General features: G+C 49.8%; 1 protein-coding gene across 4 annotated transcripts in view; it reads right to left on the bottom strand.

Moving 5' to 3' along the window:
* Nucleotides 1-26,565, bottom strand: part of WDFY1 (WD repeat and FYVE domain containing 1) — a 117,405-nt gene that overhangs the window by 62,525 nt on the left and 28,315 nt on the right. For 3 of the 4 annotated variants that reach the window (XR_012024926.1, XM_072812919.1, XM_072812920.1), the window contains exons 5-11: nt 25,786-25,936; nt 24,085-24,197; nt 22,573-22,699; nt 21,571-21,676; nt 16,501-16,602; nt 14,893-15,023; nt 14,037-14,145 (exon numbers count right to left, since the gene is read on the bottom strand). Coding sequence is in view for 3 of the 4 variants with exons in the window: in XM_072812919.1 (XP_072669020.1) it covers nt 14,037-14,145; nt 14,893-15,023; nt 16,501-16,602; nt 21,571-21,676; nt 22,573-22,699; nt 24,085-24,197; nt 25,786-25,936 (839 nt within the window). In the remaining variant the exon portion in view is untranslated. Of the gene's footprint in view, nt 1-9,969; nt 12,924-14,036; nt 14,146-14,892; nt 15,024-16,500; nt 16,603-21,570; nt 21,677-22,572; nt 22,700-24,084; nt 24,198-25,785; nt 25,937-26,565 lie in introns of those variants that run through there. The other variant, XM_072812921.1, reaches the window with a different exon arrangement.

Raw genomic sequence — 26,565 nt, 5'->3', positions numbered from 1 at the left:
TTGTCACAGCGCCAGCGGCCAGGGCTGCCTGACCGCCCCCCCGGGGGGCAGCGACGCTCGGAGCCCTGCATAGTCCTTGAAACTGTGCTGTTCCCGCCTAGCTTGACGGAGGAGCAAAGCTCGGATCTACTGGGCGTCGAGCAGGGGGCGGGCCGCGGTCAAAACCCTGCGTGAGGGGGCGCCCGGGGCCCGCGGGGGTGGGGGGTGCAGTGCCTGCTGCTGCTTTCTGCGCAGGTTGTGACCTCAGGGTCCTGAGCCCCAGCCCCGCAGTGCGCCCTCCCAGCAGGGACTCGGGTGCCTCTCTCTCCTTCTGCCGCCCCCCCTGCACCCTCTCATGCACTCTTTTTCTCTCTGTCTCGCAAATAAATAAATGTATCTTTAAAAAAATACACCGTCTATGTATTAACTCATGTAATATTCGCTATGACAGTGTCTAGACGTATTTACTGTCACTCCTTACAGGTCAAGACATCTGAACCCAGAGGTCACAGAACAGGTCTGCGGCCACCAGCTACCCGGGGGGTTCCGGCCTAGGGGCCGCCGCCGCAGCGCCAACACACGCCGAAGGAACCGAGGTCCAACGAAGGTTTAAAGCCAAACGGAATCACCTGAAGATCCCAGGAAGAAAGGTTCCCAGGGGCCAGAGCCCCTAGCACCTGCCCTGTCTTTCTAGACCTTAGGAGGTCTCGGCCAGCAGCTCCAGCCGGGACCCTTGCAGGGATTCTCCCCGTGACTTCGGAGCACTCGCCCCCCTGGGAGACTGCGGCCCACCCACAGCCCCAGGGCTGCTCTTTCAAGCCCTCTGTGTTCCTTCTTAAACTGGCAACAGGCCCCCAAGGGGCTGGGCCAGAGAACACCTGCACGGCACTGCCAGCTATCAGCCTTTCTAAAAGGCTGTGAACCAGGGGACGCCGGGCTGGCTCCGGGGTTGAGTGTCTGCCTTCAGCCCAGGGCATGATCCCAGGGTCCTGGGGTCCTGGGATCGAGTCCCGCATCAGGCTCCTCGCAGGGAGCCTGCTTCTCCTTCTGCCTGTGTCTCTGCTTCTCTCTCTGAATAATCATGAATAATTAACCACTAATAAATAAATAAAATCTTTTTTTTTAAAAAAAAAAGCTGTGAACCAGGAACTCCAAATGGGATCAAGCCACACATCCCAAGTCTACCCCAAAGTGAGCTTTGCCTCGAGGGAGGCACATGCCACACAGCGTTCTCCTCTTCTCCATCAACCTCTCCAAAGCAGGTTCAATCCCTGCTTCATCTCTGTCACTTATAATTGAAGGGGGGAGAAGAAAGGTACTGATATTTATTATCTACTACGGATACTAGGTCACCTACTTTAAATGCCTTAATCTTTTTTTTTTTTTTAAAGAGAGAATCTTAAGCAGCCTCTGTGCCCAGCACAAAGCCTGAAGCAGGGCTCCATCTCACAACCCTGAGGTCATGACCTGAGCCGAAATCAAGAGTCAGACTGACGCTTAACAGACTGAGCCTTAAGTGCCTTCATCTTTATATTCATGATATAATTGTACTTATTTGCCAAGTAAGGAAAGCAACAGGCGCCCAGAATGTTTGCAATAGCTTGCAAGTGTTAGCTTGGCAGGTGAGCAGCTGCTTTGGAATTCAAACCCAGATAAGTCCAGGGCCAAAGTCTGTGCTCTTTCTGCCCCGGGTGTCCTGAAGGTGGGCCTGAGCACTTCCTGCTGGCCTCCCGTGTGGGTCTGTAATCACTGTGTGGGAAAGGAGTGAGAGGGTGCATTTTATTTTATTTTATTTATTTTATTTGATTTTTTATTTTTTTATTTATTTTTATTTTATTTTATTTTATTTATTTTATTTTATTTTATTTTATTTTATTTATTTTTATTTTATTTTATTTTATTTTATTTTATTTTATTTTATTTTATTTTATTTTATTTTTTTGAGGGTGCATTTTAGAAGCAGAAAACCTGGAATTTGAGGACCGTTTCTACAGAGCATGTTTAAAAGGATTAAATCAAATAACCCAGGTGAAGAATTTGGCACCAAGGTTGGAAAAGAACAGGCAGGCGGTGCAGGTGAGCGATCCTGCTCCCCCAGGGCCAGAAGGGGGAGCGTGGGGAAGATACTCAAAGGAACAGTTAAATAAACAGATGAACCCATATCTAGATCCTCTTCCAAACGGTTCTTCAACGCTCTACGTTTTTATTTGGTTTTGTTGAAATAACCAATTGACTCTAAGAAATAACCCACTTTTCCCTAAATTTCATCAGAGATACCTAGAAAAACATAACGAGGCATATGTTTTCGTTGAATTGGCTCTAACAAAGCCCCTGATGCCAGAAGAAAGGCAAGGGCTGTGAGCCTCCCACGAGGTGCACACACTTCCTTTTATGTTCCTTTCAGTATTTGCTGCTCAGATCCTGAGCGCAAACACCGACACCAAGTCTCCAATGGTTTTCTGTGTTCTGAGATGTACGGGCCCCTCCGGATCCTGCTGTGACTCGGTTCTGAGACTCAGGTCACAGACATAAACAACTCCAGTGCTTAGGCACCTAAGTAGAAGCTTCCCCGGCATCCATTAGGAGGCAGGTCAATAAAGAGGTGATCAAAGGGCGATTGAAATGATGATAGGAACCCAGAAACATCCTTGCAACTGGAGAGAACTTTCCTAAATTGCGTTTTTCAGCACAACTAGGTGCTTATTTGTGTCCTATCCTTAGTTAATGCATTTTAACACGAAAAACATTAGATTTGTTTTTGTTTTTTTTTTTTTTAATTTTTTATTCATTTATGATAGTCACAGAGAGAGAGAGAGAGAGAGAGAGAGAGAGAAGCAGAGACATAGGCAGAGAGAGAAGCAGGCTCCATGCACCGGGAGCCCGACGTGGGATTCGATCCCGGGTCTCCAGGATCGCGCCCTGGGCCAAAGGCAGGCGCCAAACCGCTGCGCCACCCAGGGATCCCAGATTTGTTTTTAAAGCTACTTTTGTCTACTTACTGCTTTTGGAAATCAGAAAATAAATACATGAAGACTCCTTCTTACACTCTCCCCAATACGTTACTAAAGTTTTAAATGGTTCAAATCCACTCACGTGTAATTTGCTTAATGTTTGGGGGTAATTTTTTAAGTTTCTCTAAGACATTTGTACAGTGCCATGTGAAAACATACACTTCACCTTCCCAGACACCAGCCACAATTTGACTCAGCTGCATGATGAGGACTTTGGTAATTTTTATCAGAATTAAATATGAAGATTTGAGATAACACACTGTACACTTCCTCGTTTTCATTTATGCACTTTCACAAATTGTGGCTGAAATGTGGCAGAAAAAGTCTTCAAATAATTCGCGATCATTGTGCCACTGATATCCAGGTTTTATGAAAAGTATAGTTTCTCGGGACAAAGAGGGGAACACAAAATAGTAAGAGCACTCAGCACTCAAGCAATTAAGGAATTCAGTCAAGAAGCAGGATATAATTTCAAAAGACAAAAAACAAACACAAAACAAAACCCAATAACCTTTGTTTGTAGGATTATCGGTTCAAAAATCCCATAGTAGGCAGATGTCTATTTACCACAGCAACAAAAATAGAAAAAAAAATCACTTGGGAATAAATTTAACATGAAATGTTGGAAACCTCATTTGAGAAAAAAAAAAATTTCCTGAAAGACACAAGATGTAGATTTAAACAAAAGTGCACACATTCTCGGTTTTGCATAGGATTACTCAACAGTATAAAAGCATCAGTTCTAGTAAAAATACCAAGACATTGTTTAGGGAGCAGGGCAAGTAGGAGTAAAGATTATATGGAAAGATAAACGCAGGAACAGTCTGGAAACATTTAAAAAGAAGCGCTTCAGGGCAACCCAGGGGGCTCGGTGGCTTAGCGCCGCCTCCAGCCCAGGGCGTGATCCTGGAGACCCGGGATCGAGTCCCACGTCGGGCTCCCTGCATGGAGCCTGCTGCTCCCTCTGCCTGGGTCTCTGCCTCTCCGTCTCTCTGTGTGTCTTTCATGAAAAAATAAAATCTTTAAAAAAACAGAAATTAAAAAAAAAAAAAAGAAGCACTTCAGCATGGGACCAGGCCTGCTCGACGCGGCCACGTACACGAAGTCACAGAAGCTCTAGAAAGAGCCCCGGTGCCCTGGCAAGTCCACGACCAAGCTGGCACCTCCAGGAGGGACGGGGCAAGGACGGGCTTTTCCAATAGATGATGAGGGGACAGTGATTCACCATCTGGAAAAAGATAAAATTCGATCCGCATCTCACAGCACAGAGGAGATGAACCACCAGGTGAGTCAGGGATCTGAGGGACGTACTTTGGGGATGTTGGTGAGGTGCGGAGGCCGCAGAGGCCACGGAGGCCACGGAGGCCGCGGCAAGAGTTGGCCCGACGTCTCGGGGGCAGGCAGGGGATTTTCTGACGGTGGGAGGCGGGGGGCGCTGATGACACACCTGGGGGGCGGGGAGGCGAGGCCAAGGGAGGTGTCGGAGGTGTCCGAAGTGACTGCCGCGTGCCCCAGGAGACCCAGGCCCCGGAGGCCGGGCTGCCGTCCAGCCAGGGTGGGGTCTCCCTCGGGCAAGGCGCCCCGCGTTGGCCCGGGGCGGGCTGGGGACTGGGCAGTCGGGGCGGCGGTGGGGCCTCGAGGAGAAGGTTCCCACCCGGAGAATCACGGAGACGTTGGTAAAGGGCGGGACACTCCGGGCTGGGAGCTGGTTAGCTGCCCCTTGGCTTTCCCTTCCCCCAGCTTCAGGCAGCGGGGTGCGGGGTGCGGGGTGCGGGGTGCGGGGGTCCCCGCTAGTGCCCTGCCTCAGCTAGCCCGCTGCTCCCTCACCATGAACGTGGGGGGAAGAAGAGGAAGGGAGGGCCGCCTGGGGCTGGCGGTGGAGCAAGGCCTCGGCCCAGGGCGTGACCTCAGGTCCCGGGATCGAGTTCCGCAGTGGGTCCCTGCATGGAGCCTGCTTCTCCCTCGGCCTGTATCTCTGCCTCTCTCTGTGCCTCAGGAATAAATAACTAAAATCTTAAGAAGAGGAAAGGCCAAGTCCTTGCCAAGGCCGTCAGGCCCTGCACACGCAGCCCCCACCGAGCTCTCCCTGTGCTGGAGCTCCAGCCTCCCACGCTCTGCAGCAGCCGCTCTGGCTCCTTGCTTTGCCTCAGACACAGGAGGCTCACTCCTGTCTTGCAGCATTTTGGCTAGAGCTATGGTCTCTGCCCGGCATCTCTTTTCTTGATTTTCACTCAGCTAAATTTCTCACCTCTTTCAAATTCTTTGAATGTGCATCGTCCTGATGACTCCAGGATGAAGTCAAACTGCCCCTTGCCCATGTGCTTTCTGTGCGTGCAGTAACCTGCTTTTTCTTTCCTCCACAGCACTCATCACCTTCCAGCATACTGTGGAATTTATCGTTTTTAAAAAGATTTTATTTATTTATTTATTCGTGAGAGGCAAAGAGAGAGGCAGAGACACAGGCAGAGGAAGAAGCAGAGTCCCTGTGGGGAGCCCAATGCGGGACTCGATCCCGGGACCCCAGGGTCACACCCTGAGCCCAAGGCAGGCGCTCAACCGCTGAGCCACCCAGGCATCCCAGAATTTATCTTTTTATCAGGCTTATGGCTTATCGTCCGGCTTCCTCTGCAAGAACGTGGATTCCACAGGAGGGGAGATTTCTGTTTTGCGCTGATGTTCTTGAAGAATCTAAACTAGTATCTATATGTGATAGATATTCAATACACGCATCCTATACAGTGTAGTTATGTCATCAATGCTCGGGAATGGAAAATTCTGTTAATTCCAAGCTTTCCACGCCCTAATCATGTTGCACCGCTTGTGTTTACATAAGGAGCAAAAACATGGAAAAATCTGAATACCTTTCAATGTGGCCAATATAAGAATCTAATATGCTTAGTCCAGGCTGGGTCAGTTCAAACCAAATTCAACGTGGCCAGAGGGAAGACCTCAAGGAACAATTTGGAGAGGAGGCAGGGGTCGGCAGTGGTGGATAGAACCACGGAGGAAGTCGGAAGAAAATCATGAGAACCATGACTCCTTGGCTACAGGCTCTTCACGCACACTTGTGGGAGAGGAACCTGCTCGTGAAGCTCACCGGTAGGACACTGCCTTGTGTCCACATCACTTCTGTGTCTCTTGTCTCAGGAATAGACACACAAGGTCCGCCCTTTGGATACCAGGTGGGAACGGAGTCCAGTGGCCCACTGGCAGGTGGCTGTCGCGTGTGGCCAATCACCCTGCAGCTTAGCAGCTGATAGCAGCTTTTTTATTTTGTTCAAAATTTGGAGGGTCAGAAATTCGGGAAGGGCTCACGTGGGCAGCCTGGCGTCTCACCGGGGCCCCGGGGTCTGGATCAGACCTGTGGAACCGGTGCCTGAGTCCCGGAGGCCCAGGGCATTTCCTCACGTCACTCCTGTGCGCGGCCTCCGAGGCCTCCCTATGCCCTCCTCCAGCCGCTCCTTTCAGCCCCTGGGAGCGGGACAGTGGCCTACAGGTGGGATGGGACGGGCAGGGCTGGTGGCGGAGGGACAGCCACCCACACCGCACACTTGCGCTCGTCCACACGAGCTCTTTTGAGTTGACGCACATAGGACCCAAACTGCACAGACGAGCATCATTTATTAAGCGCCTACTATGTGCCTGACACGGAGCTCAGTGATCGTGTCAACAACTTCCTTGTCCCGAGAGCAGTTAGAACGGGGAGAGCGACAACTGTGAGGGCGGACGGGAGTACGCAGGGAGAACACGGACCCGGGGGGTGGGGGGCGGGCCGCGTTGGAGCGTGGGCCTCTAGTGAGCGGGATGAGCTGAGGGTTTTGTGCACAGGTGTGCTGGGAACAGGACCCGAGGGGCAGGGGCAGAGCAGGGATGGTTAGGAGGCTAATGGAATCTGGGACGCAGGGTCAGGTCGTGGTCCCGGGGTCCTGGAATCGAGTCCCACGTCAGGCTCCCTGCTCAGCAGGGGCCTGCTTCTCCCTCCCCGTTGGCCCCTCTCCCCTGCTCATGCTCTCTAATAAATAAAATCTTAAAAAAAAAAAAAAAAGGAGGCTAATGGAATCATCCAGAATGACACTGACCTGGACCATGGTAAGGGCAGCTCGGTGGTGCCAAGGGGCCATGTTGGGGGACATTCGGACGGTGGAGCCCACAGGCTTGTACTAGGTTTGTCTGCAAGCCTGCGTGTGTTTTCAGCACACGTGCTCCTGGGACCCATTGGACAGACCAGCGAAGGCTCCACGTGCTGCCGCACGGTACGGGCCGTCACTGCCTGCCGCGGCTCCACGGGAGCTCCGGCTGTGGGAAACGTGCCACAGCGCTCCTGCTGTAAAGAAACGTCCACTACCCTGTCTTTCTCATAGAACGTCACACTCAGGACTTAAAAAAAGGAGCATGGGCTTCGAGGTCAGACAGACTGGGCTGGAACCTTCAGTCTCCCGTGTGGGTTTGACCCAGGAAGTAGTTTTAGGCCTGTTCTACCCTGCAGGTGACCACACTGACGGTGGTCCTGGAACCCACTTCTCCGCTTTCCTGAGAAACCGTAGGTGCTGACAGGTAATGGGCTTCCCGAGGGAGAGTTTGCTGCACAGTTCAAGGAGAGACACCTAAGAGAGAGAGATCTAAGAGATCTAAAAGATCTAAGAGAGAGACCTAAGAGAGAGATCTAAGAGAGAGACCTAAGCCAGAGACTCAGGAGCTGAAGGGGGAAGAGAAGGAAGCCTGGGACTCACACACGTGAACCACTCACCTAAGAACATTTCCTCTTACAAATGAACACTAAGCTAGGTGAAATCTCAAAAGGGAAGGCGAGAACAAGAACTTGCTCATGTGTTTCCACTTTCCAAGTGAAAAGGGGTCGCCTGACCGTCCGGCAACCTCGGCAATGAGCACATCAGGCTGTCACGATGGCATCAGTCATCCAGTCGGCCTTTCTCCCTCTGGGTCCTCGGCTGCTCAGGAGCCTTCCGGTGCTGACCTGGGTTCTACCTAGACTGTCCTAAAGACACGTGGTCTGGGGACGCCTGGGTGCTGCAGCCGGTTAAGCGGCCGGCTCGGTTTCAGTTCAGGCCGTGATCTCAGGCTGGTGCAATCAAGCCCCACATCAGGCTCTATGCTCAGTGCAGATTCTGCTTGAGACTCTCTCCCTCTTCTTCTGCTCCTTCTGCTTGTGCCCTCTCTCTCTAAAATAAATAAATCTTAAAAAAAATCAGATATGTGGTCAGGTTGGGAGATACAATTCTCATTTAAAATAATAAACTGGAATTCCATATGTTAAGGCATTAAGATATGTCCTTTTATTCCCTGTTCAAAGTAAGAAAATTCAAGTGTTTGCAACGGTGTGAAGGTATCAGCAGTAAGAATAAAAAACTTAAAATATGCATATTCTTTTTTTTAATTATTTATTTATTCATGAGAGACAGAGAGAGAGGCAGAGTCGCAGGCAGAGGGAGAAGCAGGTTCCCTGCAGGGAGCCCAATGCAGGACTCGATCCCAGGACTCCGGGGTCACACCCAGAGCCAAAGGCAGATGCTCAACCGCTGAGCCACCCAGGTGCCCAAAACATGCATATTCTTTGACCTAGTAATTCCTAGTAATGTTAAGATTTATCCTGTGAAAATAATTGGAAGAGTGGGCAAAGGGACGCCTGGGTGGCTCAGTGGTTGAGCGTCTGCCTTCAGTCCAGGGCATGATCCTGGAGTCTGGGGATCGAGTCCCACATTGGGCTCCCTGCATAGAGCCTGCTTCTCCCTCTGCCTATGTCTCTGCCTCTCTCTCTGTGTCTTTCATAAATAAATAAAATATTAAAAAAAAAGAGTGGGCAAAGGCATGCTGAGTTTTGTATTCTTAGTCTTTTAATTAAAATTATTAATTTAATAATTAATAAATTAAATATTAAATCACCTGGTGCAGGCTGGGTGCTGCCGCAGTGCACACACACATGCTCACCCTACCTCAGGGGACTGAAACTACAAAGCCTTACTGATTCCCCAGGCAGGGTAGTCGGGCTCTGGGGCATCTTCTGTGTCTGGGGCTGTGGGAATCCCACGGGGGCTAAGCCCCTCACCTGCCAGTGACGGCTTCCCCTGCACTTCTTTGGCCAAAGCCAGTCTTGCGGCCTCACTGACCCTCAGGGCCCCCAGGGCAGGTCCCACAGCACAGAGTCGCATCCCTAAGCTCCTGTGGAGCTCTGTTCTTTGATGTGGGCCAACAACCCATAATACATCAGGTGGGGGCAGGGGGAGTACAGCCCCTTAAAACTGTATCCACAGGCGTTTGTTACAGATGCGCGCACACATTTAACAAAAACACTGCGAAGACCTCAGCCCGAGTTGAACAGTGTTTTCTCTGTGTGGTGGGACAGAGGGCCTAAGACTAATCTTAATACTTTTTGGTATTATCTTTTTATTTTCGCTTTCTTTTTATTCTTTATTATATGTTATTTTATTACATATTATTTATTAAATAAAGCGAGATTGCTTTGCGGAAACACAGTAAACTGCCATGCTGGTTTCTAAGAAATCAACTTCTTATCAGCTGAGCAGAGGAATCAGTTCTCCTGGGTCTGAACCACCCTGTGTTTATCCACAGAACTGAGCGTCTGATGTGGAGAACGCGGCACAGACGCCCAAGTCTCCGTGGGACTCAGGGAGCCTAGGCGTCCAGAGCCATCGGGCTTCGAGGCTTCACCAACCTCCAAGGAGGTAATAATACTTGACCCCTAACCCTGACAGGAAACACTCATTACATGCTAGCGCGTGAAAGCAGGTGGTATTGGAGAAGGCAAGTGCTTTCGAGTCAGACCGACGGACAGACGGGATTGTCTCGGTTTTCTCATCTGTAAGACAGAGACAATGATGCTCTGCAGAGGAGCTGCCAGGACTGAGGAGTATCATGCAGACAGAGCCCCGGGCACAGCTGGTGGCTCTATTACTGCCTTATGTCCTATCAAACGTAACAGAAGCTGAATTAAGCAACAGAGTAACAAGCAAGGAACATTTTATTGTGTATGTATATTCTCAAAAAAACCCACAAAAACTGAACCCACAAACAGGAGCAAAGAACAAAGTTTTCTAACTCTCTGGGATACACAGGGCACCGCATCTTATAGAAACAGAGCTAGTACAAGACAAAATGTACTAATCAACACCGCCCTTTGCTTCCCCCCGTCAAAAAGGCTATAGAGTAAAACACTTTAAATTGTATCCTAATATAAATTTGTTGCACAATTAATCGATTTACTCAAAGAGTTACTGTACAGTAAACTGCAGAAAATAAGAGTAGGTGTTCAATGACCTGCTCATAATTAACAATTAAGCAATAGACACTTGAATAAATATAGCATGTATTACTTATTTGTTAGACCTCACATTTATAATGAGCAGATGGTTATCATTAATAGTAACTGGTTCCTTACATTTTAGAAGATATCAGATCCAGTAACAGAAGTAGGAAGTAAATGAACGAAACCTCTCATTTTAGAAAATATTGCCTCGGGTCTGAGTCACTATGGAATTTATTATATATGCAGGTAGGCCAGTTTCAACCAAGTGCCACATTCTAGAGCCCTATTTTTTGTTCATATCCTGCAGGCAGCAGGCCAGAAATAGGACGTGGTGAATAGAGGTGTACAGTACACTGAATAACCTGTGGCCAGCTAATGCCATGGGGATGTTTTTGCCATTTGCACTAAAAAAAAAAAAAAAAAAAAAAAAGGCAATTTTAGAACATGTCTCCAATGAAAGATTGCATTTCCTTATTGCATCTGTACTAGATCTAAAGCCCAAGAATCTTCTCTAACATTCTGTACTTCTTAACCCCTAGCTATAGAAATCCACGTTGAGTATTCAGGAATGGAAAAACCATGAACTGTTAGTTGAAGAGCTATTTTAAAGGACCCGTTTAAGAGTAATGCAGACAAAATAAGGCAGGACCTAGAAGTCTAGCTGGGTTTTCCTTATGTGTCTGGTCAGCAGAATTCAGAAAATAATTTTTGCCCACCTCTATAAAAAATATTACCCCATTTGCTCCCTGGTGTGTAGTAGAGACAAGACTGTGTGTGTTTTTAAAAAGCAAAGTGCAAACAGGCTCTGGTAGAGAGAAAAGTCAATGAAAACATACTTGCCTTTTCTGGATACCCTTCTCCATTCTTCCTTCCCTGTGCCTTTCCCTTTTGATTTATATTAGCTTAACCCCTAATATTAGGAGGCGCTCTCACGACCTTATGTTCCCTACAGAATACTGGGTCCTTCATTTAGAATTTTTTAAAATAAAAGAAAGTAGAAAGCTACGGCATGATATTGTGCTCAGTCTACCACAGATTATAAAACCACATTTTCCAGGAGTTAAAGGCAAACAAAACCACAGTTCAGTACTCATCAACAAGGCAAGAAACAGATCCTGTCCTATTTTCCCTTCAGGACGTTGGTGAAATCCCAGGAGAGCACCTGTGTACGTGCCGGACCATTAGCTGAACAGGAGCTGCCCTGGAAGGTCCCCTTCCTCCCATCTCCTTCCAGCCTGTCTTAGCATCAGTCGTTTTGCAAGGATTTTACAGACCAGTCTTTTTTTAAAGGAACCACCCTCCTCAGGTGGTAGAACACAAAGGTTACACGGAGCGACAAAACCCTTCCGTCTTATTTCTGAAAACAAGTCCATTTTTAATGCAGATCATTCTAGAATATGAGCTGCCTGACCTCCTTTCCTTATTGTTTGTGTCACTTGGTCAGGAGCACATCTCCGTTTAATTACCGGTCTTAAACACGATTGTCCGTCTCAGTCGTTAAAAACCAGATTTAGTCCCTTCCTGCTACCGCACGGAGCCACCACGCCGCCTTCATACGACCTCGGCACAGTGACGCAGTAGTGAGTTTTTCTCAATTTCCACTAGGAAGACTCACAAAAATGTTGCTATCTACTTTAAAATTTGTCATTAAGACAAGTAGGCCTCTCTCCACTCACCTGCATAGCCCTAAAGTAATAGGTACGTGGACTGCCGTTAAACAGAGAAATAAATATTGGAATATTAAAGGACAGGCTCCCCGTCCCCCACCGCTTCCCCATCCTGGTACCTTCCCCACTTGGTACCAAGTGGCCCAAAACTCTAAAAATGCCATTTGCTACGGGAGCAGTTTACAAGGTAGCAAGGACCGTGCGGGCCCGGTCAGGGATTAGCGCTCCAGGTGACTCACTCCCGTCCGTGACACGGTCGTGATAGTCCTTACAACGAGAAGTCAGCAGAGTTTGGAAAGCTTTGGAGTCGTTCTGTTTTGTTCTTCTGAGGCGCGTGTCACCGAGGCCACCCCCGCAGGGGCCCGCCTGCCGCCCGCTCGCCGCACCGAGCAGCAGAGGACTCAGGCGGCGGCTGCGGCTCCCACCTCAACAGCACCAGGAACACGTCGTCGTCGGAGCACGTGCGGGGAAGGGGCCGGCGAGGGGCCGCCGGGCGCGGGGCGGGGAGGGTCCCACGTCCAGGGGCGCGAGGCCTCCCGCAGCGCGGCCCAGGGGAAGGCGCCGGCCCCGAACTGCTCCAGGGAAGTCGGAAGCACGACGCCCTCGGGAACGGTTCTTTCCTCACAAAGTCGCATGGGCCAAACGGCTCCCTCAGCCCACGGGAGCTCGCTGCGGGCGGCGCGTCTCAGCCCGGTCACTCCTCGCCTCAGGGAACCGCTACGGATGAGCTTTCGTCCCATGCTCGTCCCCACGGGTAGTTCCACAAATGCCCCCGACACACCTTACGTTTTTTGGGTTTTTTTAAATGTCGTCGTGTTCTGTTCTGTTTCAGCGGCCACCGTCCATCCAGGTGCCGAGCGGGGAGCCCGGGAAGGGCTGCGCGGGCAGGTGCGCGGGCAGGGGAGACCTCGGCCGGCTCCCGGGTCAGCGAGGGGCGAAGCCGGCCGCCAGACTGCAGCCCACCACGGGCGTCATGTCCCATATCTGCAGAGGAAGGACGGGCCGCAGAGGGCAGCGCTCACCGCGGGGTCCCAAGGCAGAGCTCACCCCGAAAACAAACGGAGCTAAACCTGAACAGGGGCCCGAGGGCTCACTCGGTCACTCGGTCACTACAGACCCTCCTCAAGACCGACACAGTGAGGAAGCCCTGGCGCACCCACACGTGAGTAAAGCTTATAGGTGGTTACCTGAAGGTTACGTAGCATTTGCCATAAATTTAATTCCAATTTTAATACAAGGCCTGCTGGGAAAAGCCCCTCTTTAAAATTAAGCGTGTCATGGTTTCACAACCCCAGAGCCGCGCTCAGTGTAAAACCCCTGCTTTTAGCTTCTGTGCTAGTGGCCGAGGGACTGAGTGAACTGAGTGAGAACTGAGTGTGGTTATTTCTGACAGTGAGCAAACCCGTCCAGGACGACAGCCACACCAGCCAGGAAAGGGGGACCAGGGAGGGGCTGGCTAAGGCCCAGATGGGCCGGGGGGGCAGGAGCCCCGGGCGGATGCAGGGCTCTGAGACCGAGCTGGTGCAGGAAACCCCCTGGAGTAAGCAGCCACGGACCCACGGGGACTCAGGGTTTCCAGCCGGCCACAGGTCACAGGCTGCTTATAAGAAGGGAAGGCGGGACACCTGGCTCAGCGGCTGAGCGTCTGCCGTCGGCTCAGGTGGTGACCCTGGGGTCCCGGGATCGAGTCCTGTATCAGGTTCCCTGCATGGAGCCCGCTTCTCCCTCTGCCTGTGTCTCTGCCTCTCTCTGTGTGTCTCTCATGAATAAAAAAAAAGGGGGAAGGTAAGGACCTCCTGGGTGGCTTAAGGACCTGCCTTCAGGTCAGGTCGGGAACCAGGGTCCTGGGATGGAGCCCCACCTCTGGCTCCCTGCTCAGGGGGGAGCCTGCTTCTCCCTCTGCCCCTCCCCCACTCCCCTTCGCCTCTCTCTCACCCTCTCTCTCTCAAAAATAAATAATAAAACCTTAAAAAAAAAAAAGAGCGGGGAAGGCAAGCCTGCCCATCAGAAGCTGAGACTGCAGCAGCATCCAGCCGTTCGCGGCACAATCACGAGTGATCTACACACCGCGCACGTCGGGACAATGGAGCAGGTTACCTTTACGATGCGGTCGGTCCCACAGGTCACCATCAGTCCCCTGGCTACGTCCATGGACATGTGGGAGATGTTATGCTTTCCTTCGTGAAAGGTTGCTAGAGAAGTCCGGCTGACAAAGAGAAAAGAGGAAAGAGACGGCTGAGAGCTCCCCCGCTTCCAGGGCCAAGGGAAGACCTGACCATAAAGGAAACGCCGACAGTGCTAAGATTTACTTCTAAAAATGGGGCTACAGTTTGGAAAACTTCATAATTAGAAGGCAGAAGGCACGACCAGCTGCCAGGCTGCTTTACGTAAGGTTGGACAGAACTCCCCGAGTAACTGCTTCCCGTGGTGTCAGTGGAGAGGCCGCTATATCCCCGACACAGGGCAGGGGCCTCGGGGCGCTGCAGGGGACCCCGCCCGGGGGAGCGAGGCAGGCCCGGGGCCCCAGCGTGCCCAGACCGTGTCATGCTGTGCGAGCTTTCCAAGTTTGGCCTCTGCCAAGGTTTGCCACTCTAGCACTTTTGAAGAGGATTCGAAGGGAAGGAAAAGAAAATTAAACTTTCCATGCGGGTGTGCAGAGGCTGGTGCACTGGGGCGAACCGGCTCTGCCACCGCGGCCGCTTGGGCTCATTCCCGCAGGGCACCTGGGTGCTCCCGGGGCCGCACCTGAGTGCTCCTGGGGGCCGCTGGGCTACTCTCCTGCTCTGCGCAGCCCCAGGCCTCACCGCGGCTGGGAGCACCTCCTCTGAGGTCACAGGGCGGGGACGGAATTCCTGCCCCAGAGCCCAGCACGTGGGCAGACACACAATCGCGTCACTTCCCAGGCTCCTCCCCCTGCAGGTGCACAGTAGGAGCAGGGCCCGCCAACACTCACTCCTCGTCCTTGATGGAGTCGTAGCAGGAGTCGCACACCCGGACCTGGAACTCGAAGCCCATGACGGGGTAGCTGGAGCGCTTGCTGCTGCACTTCCCACACACCGCCTGCCCGCACTTCCTGCAGTGGTGCTTCAGCATGGGCGGAAGGAGGGAAGGGAGAGGAACTTTCACCTCCATGCTCCCGATTTCCCCTCAGGGTGGGGGCACGGGGTGGGCAAGATCCGCCCTGAGTTGCAACTACCCCATTTGGCATACCCATTAACACAAAAGGGAGACGGGATCAATACTTGTCAAGGATTTTCCAAGTATCCTTGGTTTTACTGGTCAAATGCTACTTTTTATCCACTCATATTATCCATGTAGATGTCAACAGGCAGCATTATTAAAACCAGTTTCAAGTTCATTTAGGAGCTCAAATGAGTACAGGTTTCAGGGGGAAAAAATCTATTCCCATGTCGGAGAAAGTTCTGAAATAATGTAAAACGTTCTCATGAAAAACTGAATATCCATAATCATGTATTTCACTATTTCTTTTAATCTTTCAAACTGAAATTCTGGTAATAAGCTTCAAGAGCATTTAAAATTGCCTGGTTAGTTAAGTTTGTCATATTCTTTAAAAAGTGTAGTGACCCATACCTTTCCTCTCTTCTAGTACTTAATTCATAAGATGGAAACTAATTTCCTCACGTTTCCTGTAGAGGCAGGGACCATGTCGCCCATCAGCTACAACGCACTAGCTCCCACAGGGCAGGCACTGTGGGGAGCAGGCCTACGATGGGGCATCAGAACGCCACAGGAGTGCTAAGATCACGCCTGCGCAGCCTGCCAGCCTCACGTTAGACCTTGTGGTACGGCGGCTTTGTGGGTACAAGTAAAGAAGGTTTATTTAATACACACAAACTTTAGGTCAGTCCCTCCTACAGGTGCAAAGACATTAAATCAGCACTCTTTCTTCACTCACCTGCACCAGTTCATAGTCAGTCTACTGGGCGACCTTCGAGGTTGCTGTAGAAATCTGTTTTTTTGTAGGACTTTAGAATTATATGAACACCTAGTGATAAGGGCATCTTTGAAATCTACAGGCTATTTGGGACATGTTTCTATAATCCAAAAAAAGAAAAAAAAAAAGTACCAGAAACACGCTTAATAAAAGTGTTCCAGGTTCGCTTTATGGATAATTAAAGATTCTTAGTGTTGGGAGTGTTCCAGCGAGGGCCAAACTGTCACATTTTTTAACAAACGATGACAGCATAAGGCTCACAATCGTATGAGCTGCTTCGCTGTCATTCTGTGTGTGGCGCACGAACAGTGCCCCCAACGAGCAATGCCCCTAGATGAAGGATCTTTCGTGCATTTACAAACAGGCTCTCAGTGTTGCACACACATCCCTGCTTTCCCAACACCAGACAAGCGATGGGACACACAGATACCATCTCACAGGCCCCGGGAAGGCCCCACTCATGTTAGTCACACAGAGACCGTGACGTCAAAATGCCAGCATTCGTAGCACTTGTACGAAAAAGTGTAATTCCAAACAAAATGACAGAGTAACACCACACACAAAATACATGATTAACACAGTGACCATTCAGCGTTAGCTACTCACTTGTCTCAACCCCAGCGTCTTTGTGTCCCACATCTGCTTTATGTTCCAGAAAAAGGGCTGCTCGCACTTCTGGCAAGAATCACTCTCCAGCCACTGAGGAGCCTGGGGGAGGGGAAAGCCAAAGCCACCGTTAGAGCATCTCCTGGTTTCCTAGGATTTCTCAGGGTTAATGCGATGGTTTTAGACCTTGTTGGTTGTTAGCATTTTTTTAAAAAATTCCTCGTTATAGCTGTTGCCATATTCAGTGTTACGTGTGTTCGGTGATCTCCATCATTTTAGCAAGGTTGACAGGACTGCTCGATTTTTAATCTAGAGATAGGAAGGAGTGATTCGGTCTTCACTGTGAACTCTTCAGGGTTCTCTTCATGTGGTTCTTTTCTATGCCAGAGTTGTTGAGCACCGAGGCCAGTCGGGCGAGAGCCCGTTTCTTTCGGAACCTGGTGAACTAGCACTTGGGATGTCTGGTGGGGTCACAGGGTGACCAACAGGAGAGCTCTTCCGTGTGCGTCCCCCGTCACACAGACTTGCCACCTCCTTGCTCATAGGAGCAGCCCCCCATCCTGTGTGCGCACAGTACCCCCAGCCCCTCTCCATGCCATCACCCTTTATGCACTCTTCCTTTCTGCCACTAACCTGTTACACACTGCTCTTGCCCATCCTTGTATACAGATGGCCTGTCACGGACTAGGTTCTCAATGAATTTTTATTGAAACAGGACGATTAAAGTCTCGGCATTACTTTAACAAGAACTTAGAAAATATTTATCCAAACAAACCATTACAAATTGTACCCGATCAGGGGCCCCTGGGGGGCTCAGTCGGTTAAGGATCTGCCTTTGCTCAGGTTACGATCTCAGGGTCCTGGGATGGAGCCCCAGTGTCCGGCTCCCTGACCCTCCCCCGACTCATGTGCACACATGCGCTCTCTCTCTCAAATTAATAAATGAAATCTTTAAAAAAAAAAACAAAAAATTGTACTCGATTACAAGATAAAGCTGTTCACATCTATTATTTAGCCTCAATCACTTATTATATATGTGCAATAACAACAGAAAATATGTATTTCTGTCAATTAAACCAAAGACTGAAGAAACAATCTTGATCGTAAAGGTGAACATTCAAGAAAAATACACATGGTAAGAGGAGACAATGCTGGGAGAGCCAAAGACACCCCATCACACCGGCCCTTTGCACAGAAGTGGAGACAGAGGGCTTCCCACGCTCAAACGGGAACTGCCAGGGGCTTCAGGGCAGGTGACTCTGCTTCCTTCTTTTGCTTCCTATTGCATCAGAACTTTTGGGGTTCCTATTTCTGATTTTAGATGTCACTAGAAACACTGCTACACCTGATGGCCACTACAAAGGGGCTTCTTGGTGGGGGTGGGAGTGAACGCTCCCAAATTGCATGTGGTGGGCTGAGGCCCAGGAGAGGCACCCGGGAGAGAAGGGAGGCTGGGGGGCAGTGCAGGCGGAGGCGGCACGAGGAAGCTGTTACCCGGTGCCACCACCGCAGCAGGGCAGGGGTTTGGGAGCACCGACATGGTGGGCAGCGGCTCGGGGACTCCGCAGGGAGGGAAGCCAGGACCCCAGCAAGCCAACGGGGCCAGATGGCCTCAGGGCCACCCCGTGAAGGGAGGGTGGTGAGTGCAGGCCATGCCCTGAGGGGCTGGTGCCCCAGCAGCGCCCTAGGCCACACTGGCTGATCTGGGAGCCGAAGCCCATGCCTGTCCGCCCCACCCCATGTGGCAACACCTGAGCATCCCTGCGCATGGATCTGGGCGCCAGGCCCAGCAGGGGCTCCCTCAGGGGCTCCACCGCGTCTTGGGGCTCAGAAGACAATATTGCTTTGCTGAGCTGGAGAGGACAGGGGCTCAAGGGAGGAAGCGTGCACATGAAATGATTTGAAAACATGACAAACAAAAAACATCAGAAATAAATAGGCTTTCTGATTTAGTGTAAGAAATACCCATCACTTTGTTTCTTTTAACAGGACGAAATGCTGTGCTCCAAGTTGTCAGAACCATCCTGTTACGTGCTTGTTCTGTACAGAGAAAAACAATTTCTTTCCTAAGGAGAGCAAAAGAGAACGTTACCCAGGCTTCCCGACTGTTCCGCTCTCTTCTACATACTGTTCCACCTGCCTAATGGGCACAAAGATGACGTGGCAAGAATAATCCCCCTGTACCGCTGTTACCAATTGCTGCAATAATCCCCGCTGTACTAAGGCAGACCATACACACTAGTCTACACCGCTATACACCCACCATCCAGCCGTTGAAAATAATGTCCTCTGTTAAAGAGGATTCATAATTAATTATGAATTATTACTAATTATTACTTGCTCATCTATATCTCATGCCTACTTCCAGAAAGGAGCAGGGAAGCAAATGTACTTCCAACCTGCCCCGATCAGTATTTCCAGGTAAGTCAGAAAGAAATTCCAAGCAAGCAGGTGAGGCTAACAGATCTGGGATGCACTCCGTATGCCTTTGCCCAGGGAAGTCCTACACATGGTGCAAACCCTCGCTCAGGGCCAGGGCCTTATGGATCAAAGGCTGTTGGCCTTCACACTATACTCCGCTGGTTAAAAAAAAAAATACTACTACTAAAAATAATGCATTTTTAAAACAGATTTACTTATTTATTTGGGGGAGAGAGAGTGTGTGGTGGGGGCGGGGGGGCAGAGAGACTCTCAGGCAGACTCTGCACTGAGCGTGGAGCCCGATCTGGGGCTCGACCTAAGATCCTGAGATCACGATCTGGGCTAAAAGCCAGGTGCCCCAATAATGCATCTCTTTGACATAATTTGCTCCCCCACTGACACGGTCAACTATGGAGAGGGAAGCTATTAGAGCATGATGTGTTACCAGCCAGTGTGACATGACCTGGGGTGACCTTCCACAGACGATCGAAAGCAGGCTCGCCTGCACAGGAGGCATCCTGAGTGACAGGGCTGTCTTTTCTTTCCCTAGATGTACCGTCACGTAACCTTGAAGGTGGGAATCTTGCTTTTATCTTTTAACTTTTTTTCCTAAAGGAATTTACCAAGGATGAGAATCGTGGACTGAAATCCACGTGGGTAAGCCCTCAGGAGAACCACCAGCAGCACTGGCCCCAGGGGTCACCGTCCCACGCGAGCCAGGGAACACAGCCTCTGTCCTCAACAATCACAAACAAACAGGCCCAGAGTCGGGGGAACCGAAGAGTACACTAGCTGTCCTCAATGCCTATAACCAGCAGCTGCTGTAAAACAGTTAAAATTAGTCTTTGTAAGGAAAGTGTTTATAATTAATATCAAGCCAATGTTGTACGTATTTAATACGAGTCACCTTAAGCTGTACCAAGATACTTTGCCAGTACACAGGTAGTCAAGAGTTCCTCTACTTAACTCATCTCACTGGGTTACTACAAAAGCTAGCAGTCACCACTTCCCCACCGACTTCATTTTATTCTTTATAGGGTCGTCAATTTCCTTCCTGAGATTACAAGCCTATAAAAAGCAGGCAACAACCCCTGTGTATAGAGCATGGGGGACATAAAGTCTGGAAATGAGTAATGCTGCTAGTTTTTTTTTAACAGATCAGACCCCTCGACTAGGTCTTCTGTGATATGGTGAAGACGCAGGTTTATTGAGTGAAAACGAGACTCCCGAGGAATCGGAGGCGACGCAAAACAGAGAGGTGCACAGTCTGGTAGGAATGCCGCACCCACACCGGGCGGCTGCTTCTACGGGGCACAGAGCCGGCCTCCCCCGCCGCACAACTCCCATCACGTCGCCCAGCACAGTGCGCAGCGCCATGTGGTATCGTAAGCCCTTGACGATGCCTGCGTGCCTGCGTCCAGGCGCCGCAGCCACCCTGCAGGGGCTCAGTAAATGCCTGCGATTAGACCGTAAGTCCTCGGTCTCCCAGACTCTGAACTCTCTTTTGAGTCAACAAGAAGTCTCTTCTGCTATTTACATCACAGGTTGGAAAAGACCGATAATACCCGTGCTGGCAGACATGAGAATGGAAATCCTGCCTGGAAGTCACCGGACAACATCTATAAAAAGCAGTAAGAATGTACATCTCCTTGTCCCAGAAGGTCTATTTTCAGAAATTTGTCTGAAATAAGTAACTGAACATGCACACAATGACGAGATCAAGAACGGTCACTGCAGCATTATTTAAAATAGAAAAAAAGACCGAGTTGCCCCCAGGTAAGGGAACAGACTGCAGTTGCTACAGAAGACAGCTGGAGGTGGGGAAGGGGTGAAGGGGGTCAAAAGGCACGAACTTCCACTTACAAGGTAAGTCAGCCCTGGGGACGTGACACACAGTAGGGGGCTAAGGCAGGCTGCACCGTGTTTTTCAAAGTTGCTAAGAGAGTAAGTCTGAAAAGTTCTCGTCACAAGAAACGAAGTTCTGTAACGATGTGTGGTGCTGGGTGCTGGGTGCTGGGTGCTGGGTGCTGACCAGGCTCACTGCAGCAATCACATCCCACAATATATACAAATGCCAGATCGCTCTGCTTACACCTGAAGCTCATATAATGATACGTGTTGGTTATTCCCCAATTTAAGAGGAGGCAGGGAGGTTGCGTAGACAATCAGATGGGTCTCAAGACCCAAAGCAGCTTTGGAAGTTGTGTGGCTGAATGAGTCCAGTTTATGGGGGGAGGGAACAGACCCTGTGAGAAACGGTGACCCTCCTCTGAACAGGGTCTCACGACTCTTCATGGCCCAAACAAATGAGAACTCAGGTCTCCTGAAAAGAACACCACAGCGACGTGCACTCCGCGGAAAACAAAGCGGAGAGCGGAGACAGCGTCTCCCAGGAGAACGTCAGGCTCTGGGCTGGTCCCCGGCACTGGTCACAGCAGGCCTCCAGGCATCGGGGACAGGGATGCTGCGGCCGCGTCCCCGGGCTTGGGTGTTTCTGTCAGCTGGGTCTGCAGGCGACGCCTGTCACTGCGGAAACCCTGAGACGGGGAGGGGATGTGCTGCGCCGGGACCTGCAGGACCCCGTCAGACGACACCGGGGGGGCACGAGGGCAGGGGCCCCCCGCCAGCCGTGCCTGCTCGTTCTCTTACCTCCTCTCTGCTAACGTCCATGTTCCACACGGCGATCCCTCCATCCGAGGAACAGGAGACCAGCTGCCTCGTGAGCTGAAGGTAACACAGGGCCTGCACCCTGTCGCTGCAAACGACACACAGCGGTCACTCGTCTCAATGTGGAAAACACGGATGCTGTGTGCACCCAGGCGCGGGTCCCTCCCCGTGCTGGAACCAGCGGAACCAGCTGGAACCAACTGGGGACGTACTACGGCTTCTAGCGTGAATGTTAGCCAGGGTTCTGTGACTTACTCTACAGCACAGTCTACGGTGTCTACGAAAGAAACTCTACTATTCACATCGGTCCCTCAGAACTGCAGGCCCCACCCAGGACGGCGGCCACGGCTCTCAGGGCCGATCACTGAGCTCCACTCCTCCTCAGGTCCACAACATTCACCCACCGCCCTGCAGACTTGCGTGTAGACTCTTTCCTCGGCTACTTTACAGCCAGGTTCTGCTCAGCTGCACAGCAACAGCCTGACCAGCAGGGAGCAAAGCAGAGGCCCATGTGTCCTTGTCCTCTCAAAACGGGAAGGTAAAGGCCTGGGTATCACACCATCACAGTTTAGGTGACCGCGTCAAACCCCCCCCCCCCCCCCCCCCCGCCCATGTTTCAGAATAAAAGAGCAAGTCAGGCATTCAAGCAACCCTCCTCTCAGTCAAGGTCCTCACCTGCACCCCCAACCCAACCCCCCGTGTCCTAAGCAGGTATTTCAACAGGGTGGTTCCTCGGGAGAGACAGGTGTCAAGTGCTCTTTGGACTAAGAAGGAAGGCGACCGTGGCTCTCTCTCTCTGCTACGACAGCAGACACCCAGGACTAACAGGAAAGCAGCTGGAAGGGCCTGAGCGAGCCCCAGCAAACGGCTGTCTTGCCAGATGGGGTTTGAGAGAGCAGCAGTAGAGTGCGAACGCCGCCCCACCTCCCACAGGCTCAGATCCTGCCCCCAGCCCTGCAAACGGTCACAGCCACGGTCACGCACTGGTGGCCCTGCAGCAGGAGCGTGCGGCCTTTGCGGCCGCCGATGTCCCACATGATGATGCTGTTGTCAGAGGCTCCAGAGAAGAGCAGCCGCTGAATGGGGTCCCACCAGAGGCAAGCGATGCTACCTACGGGGAGAGAGGGACAGGTAAGTATAGCTCCACACCTGGACACACACCCCGGAAGTCTTGCCTTCTACAGATTTCTCACTCAGGGTTCTACGGATTACTGCTTGCCTAGGAAAAATGATTGATACACTTCATAAAAGTGACCCAGTCGCACAAGTTGTTTGTATTTTCATGGCTACAGAGAAGACAGATGACGTCATATTCCCAAGCAAACAACAGGGACTAGCTTCTCATGGAAACTTAACGTTAAGGGAAAAATGAAGTGTTCTGCAAAACTGGCCTCAAGCAACAATTATGCATAAATTTAATCCTGGGCCCCATAGGCTTCAGCTAGAGGCCCGCCAGCAGATCAGCGTGGTCCTATAAACGCCACCAACCAGTTACCAGAAGCCAGTCTGTCCTTAGCAACACAGACTACGTGGGAGCCTGGGGATCATGAGACCAGTAGTCATAAACACAAGTGGTTTCCTTCGGGGCTGTGCTTTCCTGCCCAAGTTCATTCTGACTTCTATTCTTCTCCTGTCTTTCTTTTGCTGTACAAGGTCCATGATCTGACACACTCGGTTTCACCCAAATAGCTTAGCTAGAAAGCACTGAGTACTTGTTTCACTGGTTACACTTAAAACACTATTTTCATAAATAAGTTCATCATCAATTCTTTGAACAAATCCCTGAATCTTCAATGTAAACCAGACAGTGTCAAAGCTTCTAACTTGTTATCCCCCCTTACAGCCAATGGGGTTTTCAAACCCTTCCATGGAACCTGGCCAACTCACTGCACTGTAAAAATAATAAAATTCCACCCATTCTTTCCCTTCAGACTCACCAAGCAGAGGCAGAAGCAGCCCAGACATTTCTCCTAATTGATTGCTCTAGCAGGTCTTGTACAGTATCTCAGATACTGACAAATTACAAAAAAAAAAAAAAAAATCTTGGCGCTGCCTGACTGGCTGAGTTGGTTAAGAGCCTGCCTTCAGCTCCAGTTGTGATCCCGGGATCCTGGGATCAAGTCCCACATTGGGCTCCCCGCTCAGTGGGGAGCCTGCTCCTCCCTCTGTCCCCTACTCATGCTTGCTTTCTTTCCCTCAAATAAATAAATAAAATCTTCAAAAAAAATTCTTCTAAAAATATCACCATTTCCAAAAAATTTTTCAAAGCTCTTCTGAAAATAAGTTAAAAAGGCAAGCAAAATAGGAAGTATTTATCCACACAAGCAATCTGGAAGGGATTTTGATGACACAAAACTCCAGGTCCCACACCCCACTTTCAGTTAGCTTTCAGGTTCTAGCTCTCAGCTCCACGTCTGGCTAATCACACTGAAACTGGCAGTCTTCAGAGCTGAGAACTAGGTCTGGATGCTCACATTAGGTCATCACATGCCCTACCTTCATGGCCTTTGAGGGTTGTAATGACTGAGCAGGTATTCTGTTCCAGCTTCAGCAGGGTGATCTGTCCAGAATAATCACCAACAAAAGCATACTGAGTATCAAAATCGTATCTGTGGAGAAGCAGTCAAGGATATATATAACACAATCCACCGAAAACCTTTAAAACAGAAAAATGTGCATTTTAAAGAATTAAGCACAAATCTAAAACAGGACAGGAAGTACTCAACTGAAATTTGGGCAATATATAAACATTCAAGAAAATAAGCTTTTCAAGCTGGAAATTTTCTTGGGAAAGTTAATTTTCATTCATTTGACAAGAATTCAAGTACCTATTACTACTCCAATCAATACCCTAGGAGTTAGCAGTAAAAAAGAGCTGACAGCAAAGACAGGCAGGGAAACAAGTAGTTATAATCAAATTATAGTAAACTCTAAAAAAAAGTAAACTACTCAATATTGAAATGGCGAGACAGAACTGGAACAAAATGGGTATTTATGAACTATCTCTGGAAATAATGTAAAACTGATAGACATGAACACCCATCTTTCTTTTGGCATGGATAAAACTACTTTAAGTGAAAAGCATGGTTTATTTTAAATTGCCCTGGAGAGTTTAATCATCCCAAAGGCAGTTATTTGGGGTAGTGGTAAATTTAAATTTAAAAAATATACTATTAGTAACAGCTGATTACTTTCTCGGCCACTTAATGGCCATAGACATTTGCAGCCAATCCGCAGTTTAAACACATCAGGGTAAGCACTGCTTTAATTCCAAAACACAGGTCAAAAGGAGCATCACAGGCTGGGCCATGACTCTGTGCTTCTGTGCCATTTTTTATCGATCCATAGGAAGAGCCTAGCACATCACAGGAACACTTATTTAGCACATGATATATCTGAGTATTTCTCTCTTGCTTGGTTGTAAAGTGTATGGTACTGATTTAATGTTCACTGTAAACATCTCATGCTATGTATCCATATGTAGCAAACCTTTTTTATAGAGATTTTCGATGGGGAAAAAAAAAGAATTTACTATGCTAGACATCTGACTCTAAAAAGAAACGACTGTGGGGTGTTTGTCTTGCTGACAGCCTTGCTCCTGCTGTCACTAAGATACACAGCTACCACGGGCAGCCCAAAGCAAGGGCAAATTCTACATGAGACAAATTCCATACAGTGGTGAAAAATTGTGAAAGCAGTAATCGTGAGGCACTTTCAGAATATTGAAAGGATTATGAACCCTCTCCACGTTCACACAATCTATAAAATTCCTTTAAGACCACTTATAAACTTCATGGTTAACAATCCTTATTATATTCTCTTTCAGGGTCTGCAAATAACCAAATAAAAGATTGATTCCTTTTTGTCCCTCTTTATTGAACAAAAAAGTCCTTTCTATCACCTTGAAATGCAAAGGGATGAGAGGGTAGGAGGTTTGCATTAACGAGGTTTAGGTTTCCAAGATTCTGTGTTATAAATGGACAGTACCTCTCAATAAGAACAGCAATTCATCTCATTATTATTTTTAATATGCCCATTTTATATCAAAGAAAAGCAGATACAAGTCTTGGATTCCATGTGAAATACACAGCAATCACTCAGCCTTTGGATTTCTGTGGACAATACGGTCACGCTCCAAGCTAATTATTGAGAGGAGGAGGTGCTGGGCAGGAGAAGGTCCAGCCCTTCAAAGGATACTGTAAACACGAAGCCCAGGAAGTGAAGAAGTGCCTCCCGAGCATGTTTCCACTGCGGGTGCACATCCAGCTGACACACTTGTCGTGGCCGGTGCTTATCACCCACTCTGCCGCCAGGCTGAAGATAATCGCAGACACCCGGTTCTGATGAGCTGCAGGAACAGAAAAGGAAGTCTGTGCCCTTCACAAAGAAACGGGGCCTTCCGACTCAGAACCGAGGCGCACCTCCTCAGGCTGCTCGGCCTGGAGGCTCATGGTCTGAACAATCCTCCCATGGAGACGCCTGTGCTCTGTGAGCAGCTTTCCCATTACCTGCACCACCCAGCTCACGACTGCAGGCTTCCCTGGGTCCCCCCAGCCCCCACCCCAGTCTCCCTGCTTGGTAGACAATCAGAAGCACAGACCACTCAACACTGATGCTCAAGAGGGATTCTAATAACCAATCAAAGGCCAGACCTTCTTTCCCTTTTTGCTGTCCTCAAGAGAAAATGTCTACTTTGCTCTTATTATCAAGTTCCATATGGAAGGTGGTAGTCTTTTCTTAAAGGAGCAACATTATTTTATTGTCTACCGCTTTAGTATTTTGACCTTCTAGAAAACACTAGCATTGTAGCGGCACCTGGGTGGCTCAGTCGGCTAAATCACCGACTCTTGGTCTCGGCTCAGGTCATGATCTCAGACACGGAGCCCATGCTGGGCTCCAGGCTCACTCAGTGGGGAAGTGGGAAGCCTGCTTCTCTCCCTCTGACCCTTTCCCCCCTCCTTGCATATCATTCCCTCT

This window comes from Canis lupus, chromosome 36 (genome assembly GCF_048164855.1).
Source record: "Canis lupus baileyi chromosome 36, mCanLup2.hap1, whole genome shotgun sequence".
Classification (NCBI taxonomy): domain Eukaryota; kingdom Metazoa; phylum Chordata; class Mammalia; order Carnivora; family Canidae; genus Canis; species Canis lupus.
This window is presented reverse-complemented; position numbering and strand designations above follow the sequence as displayed.